The sequence below is a fragment of the Aphelocoma coerulescens genome, chromosome 2 (genome assembly GCF_041296385.1).
Source record: "Aphelocoma coerulescens isolate FSJ_1873_10779 chromosome 2, UR_Acoe_1.0, whole genome shotgun sequence".
NCBI classification, from domain to species: Eukaryota; Metazoa; Chordata; class Aves; order Passeriformes; family Corvidae; genus Aphelocoma; species Aphelocoma coerulescens.
In genome coordinates, this window is record NC_091015.1 from 61,337,377 (window position 1) to 61,350,538 (window position 13,162).

At 41.1% G+C, this 13,162-nt stretch overlaps 1 protein-coding gene across 6 annotated transcripts in view; it reads right to left on the bottom strand.

Annotated features, from left to right (window-relative positions):
• BLVRA (biliverdin reductase A) overlaps positions 1–13,162 on the bottom strand; it is a 38,026-nt gene that overhangs the window by 10,937 nt on the left and 13,927 nt on the right. For 4 of the 6 annotated variants that reach the window (XM_069007762.1, XM_069007768.1, XM_069007763.1 and 1 more), the window contains 2 exons: positions 2,051–2,178; positions 308–427 (listed from right to left, as the gene is read on the bottom strand). In XM_069007762.1, the coding sequence (XP_068863863.1) occupies positions 308–427; positions 2,051–2,178 (248 nt within the window). Of the gene's footprint in view, positions 1–307; positions 428–2,050; positions 2,179–5,745; positions 5,896–13,162 lie in introns of all 6 variants that reach the window. The other 2 variants (XM_069007765.1, XM_069007764.1) reach the window with 1 other exon arrangement.

Sequence of the window (13,162 nt, forward strand, 5' to 3'; positions counted from 1 at the left end):
GACTACCCTTCCACAATATAATCTGTGAGGAAAGGCTTTAAATCCTGTTTTAAGCTGCCTGTCCATCAAACATAGGCCTAGAGGTACGGAAATAGAATTACTTGGGAAATTAATGCATCTTAAATCCTACTCTCTTCCAGGGCTTATTGGTGCTCTAGGGAACTCACTATCACTCACTTCAGGCCTCTAGTCTGGCAGTCTTTCCTCAGTGTTCATATCTTTTCCTGCAACACCTTTACACAGCTCCTCTGTACTTCTAAAATACAGGGGAAAGAGGGAAAAGGAGGGGGGGAACCCCTTAGAATACCTGATGGTTTCTTCATGGCTTCTGTTCTCTGTGCTGATGAAGGCTGCGTGGATGTCTTTGTTTCTCAGAGCATCTTCCAGGCTAATCTGCTTAGCCTCATTAATATTGCCAAAACTTCTCCTGCATATTTAGCATAAATACAACCAGAGCATAACTGTCACAGTCCATGCTTCCCAACCACATGTTGTGTAGCAGTACTTAAAAACAGTTCCCATGGACCACTGTCTCACTGAGTTCAACCAGGGTATAACAAAGGCAGTTTGTTATCCAGGAAGAGCATGAGCACTTACAGACAGAAGTGGAATGAAGAGGAGAACCAAAAAAATGGACCAGTGTGTAGGTGGTGGTATCAGTCCAGAAACGGGCCTGCTATTGAACTAAGCACTTACCCTTTTGGTTTTGGTGTTTTGTTTTTTAATAAGCATTATTACCAAAGAGATGTTGTAAAAGACTGACTTGAAAGACAACAGTGCTCCTATGGGAGAACTTCTCCCCACCATCCTGGACAACGTGGACAAAAGCACTCAAGTTGGCAGGGCCACACACAACTGCAAGTACAGACAAGCAGGAAGGAGACAAAGCAGATGCTTGGCTATGATGGCTCACCTTGCAACACACACAGCATGTCAGTGCTAAGGGGAAAGCTCTATTGGCCAGCAAGCTGAGCACATCTCCAGCTGAAAATGAAAAACACACACTCCCCCCAGACGCCTTTTGCATTACTACTGACTGGAGCAGACACCTTGACAGTGTTAGGATAGGTGACAGAGGGCAGCAAGGCAGGCCACGAGCAGGACTTGAAAGCAAAGACAGGTGATGTTTGTGTGTGATTGGGATCCAAAGAAGATTACTGTGAATCATGCATTTCAACAGCATTGTTTCTCCAAAAATGTAGTGGAAACCCTATCTTCAGTGCTCTTCAAGATTACCTATAGCACTGACAGAGGCATCAGAGAACCAAAAGTGTATTTGGCAGGAAGATAAAGGGGGTGACGTAATCAGTCCTTTCTGTCTCAAACAACCCTACATGATTTAAATACAGCTGGAAAAATAAATTCACAATCTGAGATCCATAAATGTACTACCTAACTCTTTCAAACTTTTATGCTCCACTGTAATGGGTCAGACAGTCCAGCAGGAATGCTCAGAGGAAGGTACACACTAAATTTCCACAGTTCCAAACTAGTGAGAAAAACTCTTGTTTCTCTAAGAAGCATAAGAAGAATAAAAAGCAACGTTATTGCGTGTACTAAATCATGGGATTTCCTTTAGATATCTACAGGTTCGATACCTGGTTTTAAAAAACTACTAGAATTTTATTATGAAGTTGGAGTATTGGGAGCATTAAAACATGTTTTTGTAAAAGAACTTTTTTAAACTCTGTAAAACTTATTTTCTTTTAACATTTCTAGAAGAGTCATGCAGACACGAGATCGTTAGTGTACTTATTGTCTGCACTACCTTAAATCTACAGCAAATTCCAGTCAGACAATTTGTTTTTATCACACAGATCCTACAGCAAGAACATATCTCAGTTTTTAAAAGTAAAAACTAGAAAGTCATTTCTGAAAGATATCTCACTAAGGTAACCTATTTGTTCCCTCTTGCAAAGCTTTCTGTGCTCACTTTTGAGCTGGCACTCAGAATGACAGGAATATTTACATGAACTTCCCCTTTTCAGTTTGAAAAAGAAAAAAAACATTGCAATATACATATTAAACATGGTAAGATGAAATTTCTAACCTGGATACAAATCCAAAGAGTTTCAGGTGCTCAGAAGGGCTGGAAGGCATTGGATTCATCAAGTCTCGGATTCGTGCTAAGCCAGCAATTCCAACTCCAACCACCACTGTCCCAAACATTTTGCTAATCTGTCCAAAAGAAAAAAAAACAACATTTTTTTCTCATAGCAGGGACAAGTGCAATTGGGAGGGAAGGTGGGAGAATAGATTACTCTTGAACCCTGCTTTCACAGCACCAATCCTTATTCAGGTGTCAGCAACCAGCTAACAGAGATATGATGCTATAGGCTACTGAGCTCACTCATATCCCATTGAAATGGGATCAAGCAGTTCAGCCTGTCATAGGACTGGTCTTGAGATTTGTATTTAACAGCTATTAAATCACAGCTCCAGCAAAGTTCTTCCTTTCTGTGAATAGAAAGCAGACTTCAAAAGTGAGACATTCTTCTATTTATAGCACCGCTTCCAAGCTGGAAAGGAGCCAAAAGGTTCTGCAAACCCAGCAGAGCTTTATATAAACTCTGCTGACTTCCTGAGCGTCTGCAGCATGGTGCCACACAGACAGTTCCAGTGCTCAGCAGCATAGTTGAAATACTTTGGGACAGGAAGCAAAGAGCATCTTTTCTTTCCCCATGTAACCGCCAGCACGTCCTACAATGTCAAGCTGTAACCAACCATCTGATAATTTGGTCAAGATGCTTGCTTGACATTTCCATGGACAAAGTTCTGCCATCTCTTGAATGACAAGCAGGCATGTCTTTAAGATTTACATCTCCCAAATGCAACTGCTGACACAACTGCATAACACGGAGGGTCAGACAAGTATTGCACTCACTGGCTGGGCTGCTGGGCCTCTGGCAATAAATTCTTCTGTTGGTTTTATGATTTGCTATTGATCTGCAGAAGCATTGGGCAACTGGTGTAACCTTTCAAACCTGCACTGTTCCAGCATCCTGAGGACTAGCAACACTCTGTAAATTAATTGAAGACTTACAGGAAAATAGCCTAAAATAAATGAGGTCAGATCAGATCTTCTTCATTTTTTGTTCCTTCCATCTCATGAAAGCATCCCCTCAATCTCTGCTACTTCTGTTTCAGTCTTCTTCCTGCCACTGCCAATCCCTTCACCTGAGCAAACTCTTTAGATTGTTTACACTACTTGGTGGCAGCCCTTCACATCTTTCTGAGATTGAGATGGGTAAATGGACAATCCCACTTAACTCCTCCTTGTGCCTCTTGGCTGACACGATCACAGCGCAGCAGCAAAGCCCTAAGTGACTGTTCTGGCAGTGCAAGAGGTTGACAGCTGCTGGTACAAAGGAAAAAACATCCCCTCTCCAATCACATGCCATGTCTGTATTTTGTTTTCCTATAAGCTCCTGCATACGGTGCTGAACACCGCTCACTTTATATAAGCCAAAAGGTACAAAGGTAAAACACAGAGCAACATGTTCAGTGCAAGAAAAGAAATGAGTGATATATCAAACAGTTCTCTAGGGGAATTACAGTGACATTTTATTACCAAGTATTTGAAGTATGGCATGATGACACTCCTCACCAGGGAACAGAAGTGTGTAGGGCTGAGGGAGAGGAGGGGAAAAGGAGGGTAACGCAAACACAAAACTCATTTTCAGTACGACCCACAGGCAGAGTCCTGGTCTGGGCTCTCCATCACACTTGCTTTTCTTTATGGCCAAAGAGAAAAACAGACAGACTTACAGAATGACCTCAGCTGGAAGGAACCCCAGAAGGTCACCCAATCCAAACACCACTCAGTTGCACCAGGGCCATGCTGAGTTCTGACTGCCCCCATGGTTGGCAATCCTTCAACCTCCCATGCCCCTGCCACAGCAAGAACTTTTTTAGTATTGTAAGTGTCCAAACAACCTTGATCAATGAGACTTTTAAAAGGGCTTAAGGTTGTTCATGTACTCTGAGTTAGATGCACAGGAGAAATACTGAGAAGATATTCTCAACAGCTCAAAACAACAAAAAATACTTTACTGGCAACTCTAGAAAATCAGAGAAATTTGGCAAAAGGTTTAGTGCAATGTTCAATCAACATAAAACACTTCTCAAAGCATTAACTTGGCCCATTCAACTTTGCAAACTCTAAGCCAGTTCAATTTTAAGTTACTCAAAATCCAAGAAGAGGGAATTAGAAGAAGAAAGAGAAAGAAAGACAGAAAAGATACATATTAAAGGACACATACAGCTACCAGCTCCTGGGTTCCAGCAGTGTTCAGATAGACATTCCAAGGGGAGGTATGGTCAAGACATCTGATTGCCTTGTGTTTGGCCTTAAATACCCCTTGGCCTTCCTGGGCCCTTCTCCCAGGTAGGACTTCCAGTCATTTGCCCACTCAGAAGCTGGGCTAAGGGCTCCGGAGGTGGGTGTGGAGCATTGCCTCCGGTGTGCCAGGGATTGGCAGCTACTGCTGGGCTGGGATACAGGCTCTAGGGGTGGGACAGTACAGGGCAGGGTAGTGCCTCGCCAGAGCAAGGCCCGACCTGCCCCTTCCTCCACACATATGCAGCCCATAACGTCTCGAGACATCAATCCTTCCAGTCTCTCACAAGTCCAGCTTGAAAAGAGCTGATCAGGAGCTTACTTTAAATTCAGAAATTTTCAAGGTTAGTGGAGTGTTAAGCTGTTAATATTTGCCTATTGCCTTCAGCAGGACTGGGAGCTGAAGTCATAGAGCAAGCAAATTCCCCCGAACCTCCTACAGTCATCTTGTTTCCAATAATTACTTTTTTTTTTTTTTGCTGGTGAGCTGCTGACCTCTGCTTCAATAAAGTGGAGAAAGTGTGGGAGCTGACTACCTACTTCAGGGAACAAAGAACATCTCTCTGCAGATGCTCAGGTAGCAGAACATCAATGTTTTTGCCTCTCCTTTGAAAAAGACTTTCCTAGTTTCTTCTGATTAATTTTTTCTGACCTCCTCAAAAGTAACATTTAAGAGAAGCAAGAGGATTTCAACCTAAGAACAAAACCTGTTACTATGCAACCCATTGCCATAGCAACCAGCCATTTGGTCCAGGTCAAGGGTTCACTGGCTGATACACCGAAAGAGACAGCTACTAAATGTATGTTACAGAATCTTTGCTTACGCACGTAGCTAAGAGAAAAATTGCTATGTTTGCATCCCTGCTGTGGCTTTTTATTACCCTTATTTTGCTCACACACCAAAATCTGCAGCTGCTCAGGGAGAAAAGTAAATTAGGTATTTTTCAGAACTGTTACAAATCAGGTAAGAGCAGAATAGAGAGTTCTCATCTGAGAGTCCACATGAATATATAAAAATTTACTTCTTCTTTCAAACCTTTACAAGGGCATAACAGCTACAATTATCTTCCAAGTACAAAAATGATGAAGTAGGAAACCCAAATTTTAAACTGCTGTGCCTGCCTTTCATGCCTTTTTCTTAAAAAATCAGTGACCTCTGTCAAAGCATTGACAAAAAATTTCAGAGGCATTTTCAAGGCTGCTGAACTTTGGCTCCTGTCATACCAAAAAAAAGTATCATACTGTAAGTGATATAACAGTATATCAGCCAGTTCCCAAAAGCATTTTCTCCACTCTTTCCTAACTGGCTGTATGAAAGCAAAGGGGCTGATGAGAAGATTAGGAGATGTCTTTCATGCTCACACACTGTGACTGAGGAATGCCTCCCACATCCCAGCAGCACCCACCTTGGCCGGGTTGCAGGCACCCCTGCCAGCCTCACCAGAGGTCCCCTCTGAACTGGGACAAGGGGGATGGTGGCTGCCACTGACTGCTGTGGGACCTCTTCCCCACTGACAGCCAGCACAAGTGGCTCCTCTTCCCGAGGGAGATGAGCCCTGCATGACACAGAGAAAGAGCTGAGAAAGGCAAATAGCTGAAGAGGATCATTTATTCTACACCAATATATCATTGTACCATCTACCCTCTGCTCTTGAGTTTGCTGCACTTCTAGTGGGTATTTCCTACATTAGAGGGTAGGCTACCCTGTAGCAATTGAAAAAAAAAAAAAAGTGCTCTATACCCAAAAAATTTAGCAGCAAAGCAGGAATATTCAGCAGCAAAACAAACAATGGAGAAAGTCCAAAGAAATCCGTCACCCAGTGCAATCACAAGTGGGACGTGACATCTCAAAACTGCCAATACTCACTGAGGTTAGCGTAAGGGAAGTGAGGTTTACCTCTGCTTTGTGCAACATCACAAATGCCATGACAAGTCCGTGCAGAAGCAAGATAAAAGACAGAACTTCGGAATTATCTCCCCTTCAAGAAAATTTTTCATAGCATGTCTAGACAATACAAAATGAGAACAAGTACCTTCTCTCGTGATATATGAAGAATTTCAGTAAGCCTCACGCATTTTTCCTGCAGTTTTCAAACTCTCGTTCCCACAAATATGAATGAATGACTCACATCAGAAATCAAAATATTTTGTAACTAATATCACAGGTAATAGCACAACACTGATGCAGGAGGCTTTCCTGAAGCACTCCCAGTCTGGTGGTTTAAAGTGTACTGCTTCAAGTGCCACATGTATCCTAAGAGTAGCAGAAGCCTCACAGATAAGTACTTAATCTGAAAATACCGTTGTCAAGGTTAATTCACTTTTGCATACTCAGCAGTTGCACCACGAGTGTCTGAGCCTGGCTGCTGGAGGGACCCACGTTGTACATGTGAACATACATATACACCCTCACTAGCAGACCTTCACCCTGCTCAGTTAGAGAGACGAGCAGGACAAGACTGCTGGTGCTGTCTGTGTTTCTGTGAGTGCTCTGTCTGGGATCTGTGTGTCTGGACATGCACATATGCACATACATATATACATGGTGTGTATGTGTGCTCTGCATGCATGTGCTCGGAATATGTTTCAAGCCTAAATATTGATCGGGGTTATAGAAGTCTTGCCTCTTTCAGGCTGTTGGATTCAGCCTGATCTTTCCCCCTAACAAAAAAACCTGACTGGACTTGTTGCCAGATGAAAATTATCTGCACATGGTGAGTTAACACAATGTTTATTCTTCAAAAACCACTGGCCTATAGGACTGCACAATATCCATTCTGTAAGAAGAACTGGAAAGCAACCAGCCCAGTTGTGCCAAATTTTACCAGTTCACTGGGCAGTCAGGTACCACTTTGGGGTCGCCAACCGCCAGGGACCACCAAAGGGACCCCAGGACAAAAGAACGCATATGTAAACAGGAGGGAAAATATGTTAATTATTTCTGGGAAATTATTATCATATGTATGTTTATTCTGGGAAAATAAACGAATATGTGTGCAAAATATAGTATATAAACAGGACCTTTTCTGTATTCAGCATGCACAAGTTTTGGAGGAGATACCCCTTGTGCATCCAGCCAGATAAAGAATGCCGGCTTCTTAATGCTACATTGGCATTAAGGAGCTTTTATTTTTACTGATTTTTGGTAACAGACTGAGGAAGTTTTCCAGAGCTCCCTTCAAATAGATTTGTTGTTTAGACATCATACAAAATGTTTTCTCTGTTAGTGCAGGGAAGCCCTGAGATGAGGGTTGCAGAACCTTCCTCAACAGAAGTTAAAAGGGAAATACCAGATGGACAGCAGCAGTCACTGTAAAATCATCATATTGAAAATGTGAGGTTTCTCTCAGCCCTAACTTTCTGATTTCAAATAGACCTGCGGCTGCCATACTCAGGGTGCTGGTACACGCCACAACCTGTACCACCACATCTTGCTGTCATTGTCTACTCTTAGCATGAAAGATCTGCTCAGAGCGGAGAAAGGAGAAGCTGAACAGAGTGGATTTCGTTAGTGTTGTTATTTTAAAAGGAAAATCTCACAAATACTCCAATTTAGCAGTCTATTCAAAGGCATAAATACCTTTTATTCTGCAGGAAACCACTTGTGCACTTTAACCTCTATATATGCTGAAGTACCTCCTGGAAGGAGACCCTGCACAGGCTCCCAACTTAAAGATCTTGAATAAAAATGCCAAAAAATTATTGTTTAAATTCAGTTAGTATGATGGATTATTTTTGCTCTATTTTTACTGCAACCTAGAGAGAAAAGTGAGGTCTTCTGCAAGACAGTCAGAAAGGTAACCGCTGACAGTCTTTGTTACTTCTCTTGAAAACGTTAATTGAACACAAAATGAGAATCAGAAATTTTCTCCAAAATCTGCCAAGACCATTTACAGTCTCCACATTTCAAAGGAAAACAGCAGCCACCTAGAAGCAGTAGAGCAACAGTGCACATTTTCCTGGAGAGCTGTTTGTTATGGACTTACCTACCCTTGCTGGTACCTCTTTATCTGTCCCACCCATCTCTCTGGCTATCACAACCCAGGCCGCAGTCTCCCCGACAGACACACAGGCTCTGTTGAGTGAGTTACAACTTCAAGGCACCAACTCTCACAGAGGTTTGCCAGCAGAAAACAATCTCTCATCCTGACTGGTACCACTGTACTTTGGAAACAGCCAGAAGGGACTTTTTCCTGGCTTTTAAATGCCACTTAAACGATATGCCTGCATTGTTTTAAACTTATATGCAGGTTCATCAATTCAATTCTGGTCTTCCAGCTGACTGCCAAAGTTGAAGTTGATATAGTTACATTGATACATGGTCAGATGCTGTGTTAAACTGCCAAACAAGCACCTTTACTCTATTCAGCAGATGGTTAATAATAAAGAGCTGCAGTTATAACAGCTATGCTGTCTCCAGTATTAATACTTGAGCAGGAGGAAAACTTTTATCTAAACACAGTTCTGCAAGCTAAATGTGCTAACCCTAGAGTCTGCAGTGGTCTTGACACCCATCACAAGGCTGCTTCCCAGAGCCTGCAACTCCATACTTGAAGCAAAATCATTTCACAAAAGTAATATAAAACCATGCAAAGCACTGAAAAAATCTGAAGATCTGGTTTTAATATGTGATATATTCCACATGTGGAGGATTGAAACAGAAGTTCTGCAATGTACATGCATGGGTAAGAATGATCATTTTGTCCTTTTCTTTTGCCTATAGTCACCCTTTGTGATTAAGATTTGGTTGCTGAACACTTTTAAAATAGCTTCTCTACATATCTATGGGACCTGTCTTCAGTCAGACTCATTTTGTTTGAAACTCACATTACATTTCAATATACCTACACTGCTAAGGTTAAAAATATCCAAGAAAGAACTGAGCCTGCTTAGGGGCATCTGAAAAATTAATTAATTAAGAGAAGGACATGAAGGGCTCTACATTTTATTTTATAAAAATATCTCCTAACAAAAATTAAACCCTTACTTATAATAAGTTTCCAGGAACTGCTCTGGACTGAATTACAGAAAGTCTCATGAAATTTCTGGTGGGTAAATAAACAATTGCATATAACTGCAGCCTCATCACAGCTACTTTTTAAGCAAAAGGCTGCTTGTATGTGGCTAATTAGCATATGCCTAAAGCAAAGAGAGCCACAAAACGTCCCCAAAATTTCTGTCAGGCTTCAATGTTATATAACAGTTTTTGAAAGTGAATTTGACACAGTGATAGAAGAAGAGAAGAAAAGAGCAGAGCAGATCGTTTTAAAAACCAACAAGTCAATTACTTTGGAGTAAAGTCCATTCAGGAGAACAAGCTATGTTTTGGAGCTATCAGCAATTCACAGATCCTAATTTTCCAGGTGACCAAACAACAGTATTGCTACACTACCGGTGTGTGCCTGAGAAAATAACCCTGAATAAAGCTAAAAATGGTACTAACTCAAAAAAGAAAAAAAAAAAAATCATGAAACATCCTCCACTGTATTTTTGACTTAACATCTGCATAAACACTAAAGCTATCACAAAGTTGAACTATGCGAGGTCCCTGTGGACCATGAACCCTGTCCCCTAGCTTCCCTGCAGAGCAATAAAGTCCCCAGAGTAGTCTCTGCACAGCTAAGAGTCTGAACACTCTGTCTGAGACTCTGCTTAAACACCTATTTCATACAAAGGAATTGCTGTTTCGTGCTCTTACTCTGTTAAAAAATGAGTGCTTTTCATGTTTTGTTAAGGAAAAAATAGTTGGAGAACTACTTATCCATACCTCCATTTCTGGGAAAACTACTCAGAGCTAATCACAAGAGGGGTAGATGACAGGGCAGCCCATGAGACATGCCCAAGAATCTCAGCCCATTCCCTTCCCTAGCTTATGCTGTTCATTCTGTTTTTGCTGTGTCACCTACTGAGAGAAGAGGCTTCTCTACCTCACTTGACAGATTGGCAAGTGCTTTGCAGGTAAACTCTAATGCCAGAAGAGGTTTCCAATCTTTTGCTGTAACACAACTGAAAGTGATGATGAACAATTACAGAAAAATATTCTGAAATATTTTCTCAATTACTACATCTGCACCTGCATTTTCCTGCCAATTACTGAGTCCTTTCTACCAACTCTTCCTTCTTCAGAGGGCCTAGAGAACACAGAGCTGGGCTGGGAAGAAGCAGGAAAGCTGTATTTCCAGGCTGTATTCGTACTTTCTCACAGAAAGTACACTGGTTGACCCAAGGGAAGCAAATCACACCCCCTTTCCCAATCAGTCTGAGTGCCAGAACAGTGGGGACCTCTTTCTTCTGTAAAGCACTCTCAGACCTACTGCCACTAAGTGGAGTGTAAGAAGTAGGTATAATTACAACATCTCTTCTTCAGTACAGGAAATCCCACACAGATCAGACATCTAGAAAATATGACTAACTAAAGTTTATACTGAAATATCTATATAAAACAATGCCCTACAATGAATAACAAAAAATAAGTTTCTTCTTTTCCTTCTCTTGTTGTTAAATTAATCTGAAACCCAAATCCTAAAAGGAATTATATGCTTGCTGAGCTTTAATTGCAAGTAATCCCACTGATCTCAATGAGAATATTCCTACAAGCCCATTAAGAAAGAAGAGCTCTTGCTGTTGACTGGAATATTAGTATGCACAGTAAAAAAACACATACCCAGCTACAAGTATGTTCTTTTAATATCCTTATGGACTCAACCCAATAGATGATACCTATCTTCCGGTCCACTAAAGGTCACTGCCTCCCAGATCTCTAACAGGCTGACCTATTTTGAGAATTCCCCAAACAAAAAAAGCACTCCTACTACACCCTGCAGTCACTATAAAGATACTGCTTACCCTGGCTGATAAAACCCTCTGCCTGCATTGCTAGCATGATGGCAACTCATAACACTGGAGGCCTGCCTCATATTCTCCTCAAAGAAAACAATATACACACAGAATTTAGCTAGTCAGACAAGTGTACTTTTTTAGCTGACTTCCTCATCCCCTAACCCAGAAAAAAGAAGTCTTCACCCTTCTAAAATAAATTGACAGTGATATAAAATTGTTCTTTCCTTAGTAACTAGATTGAGATAACTTAGGAAATAGATAAAGTTTTGTATAACGTTGTATTCTTAAAAATTATGCCCTATCACCTCTGTCATTTTATCAGTCTACCACTCAGTAGGGCGTAAAAAATGCAGTGGTTGCTCTCCATTCGCATTACCTTTTACAAATCTATCAATGTCATAAATTGCTTGAGAGCAGGGAAAACCAGAAGGTTTTGAATGAAGATTAATAATTGAGGTTACTCCCTCCTAACTTTAGAGCTCAGTATTTTTCATGTTAATGGGCAACCCAACACTCAAGAATCACATAGGCCAGCCTCTCTCTCATGAAGAGTTAGTCCGCAATTAAATGTGCTTTAGCAGTCAAGTAGTCCTGAAGTGCTACTCATCTGTTAAAATTGTCCCAAGAAAGCAAACATCTTTCCCGAAGTATCAGCCACTAGAGGGGGTGTTTGGTATCTTACCAAAAACTTCATTAAAAAGTTACAAAAAAAAAAAAAGTTACAGAAAACCTATAAAACCGTATTTCCCACTGTACTGTAACTGCACATTAGGTTCCCTGTGAAGGGTTTAAGAACAATGCTTTATTTGTGTATAACTGAACACAATGCAAAAGCAAACCCCATGCCTCCCATTCCCTAGGTTTATTCAAATCAAAACTTGAGATGAAGAAGAGATGTAGTTTTATATGCCAAAAAGGTGGCTAAAATGCCACTAGTTTTGATTTGACTGTACAGTCAGTCAGCTCTGAGCATGCCAAAACCTGAACCTTCAAGCATGCCAAGGTAGAACCTGACATACTCAGGCTCATGCTCAGGGGTTAATAAACAAGTGAAAGAATGACCTACAAAATAGTTCCTATTTACAACTGTCTGCCTCTACAGATTCACCATCACCAGATTTATTGTTACTTGAAGTCTCCAAAAGGACCCCAAAAAACTGCCATCAAATTAGGTAGATGCAACTTCAAGCAAAGTAGAAGATTCTACTTGGCTAAAGCCACTCCAAAGCTACTTATATTTAAAACTTGTCTAAAGAAAGACGAACATACATTTCAGCTCCTGCACATGAAAGTGCAATGAATACAAAACTCATCAAAAATTATAAACTGACTTGATGATTGAGTCCACACCGTGCCACTAGCTGGAGAAGCGTACAGGATATTAATGGCATCATAGCTTCTACATACTTTGTTAAATCTTGTCAGCTTGGGACCAGTGAAGCTGCTGGCAACTTCAAAGACCCCCCTCCAAAAACCTAAGTAAAAATAACTATAATTGGGTAATAGACTTAAACACCACCCCACCTTCTTTATTCCTTACAGTCTGCCTTCGAAGATGCAGAGCTGGAAGGTTTTAGTGAAGCTGACTGCCTGTTCAGAGGAGTATTTTAAATGCACACCTTACTCAGAACCAGCATGGCCATGTAACTGGGACAAAAGAACCCAGTATCACTCTTCTTTCCTCTGCCAAATCAGTGTGGACTATTCCTTTATTTATAACAACTGTGGCTGAACAAATGGATAATAACCCATCACAGGCAGGATCAGTGCAAGCGCCTAATTTTGAAATAACTAAAACAGCTATTGCAAAGTTTCAGGAGCAGACAATACTCAGGGCACTAGAAGAGGGCAATATACCTTGTAAAGGAGGCAGAAAAATAACTGGATCATGGAAGTAGAAAATTTCCAGGAATTAATGCTTCTGTTTGAAACATAATGCAAACATTTCTTTCTCTTTCCCTGGTTTTACTACTTTATACCCAC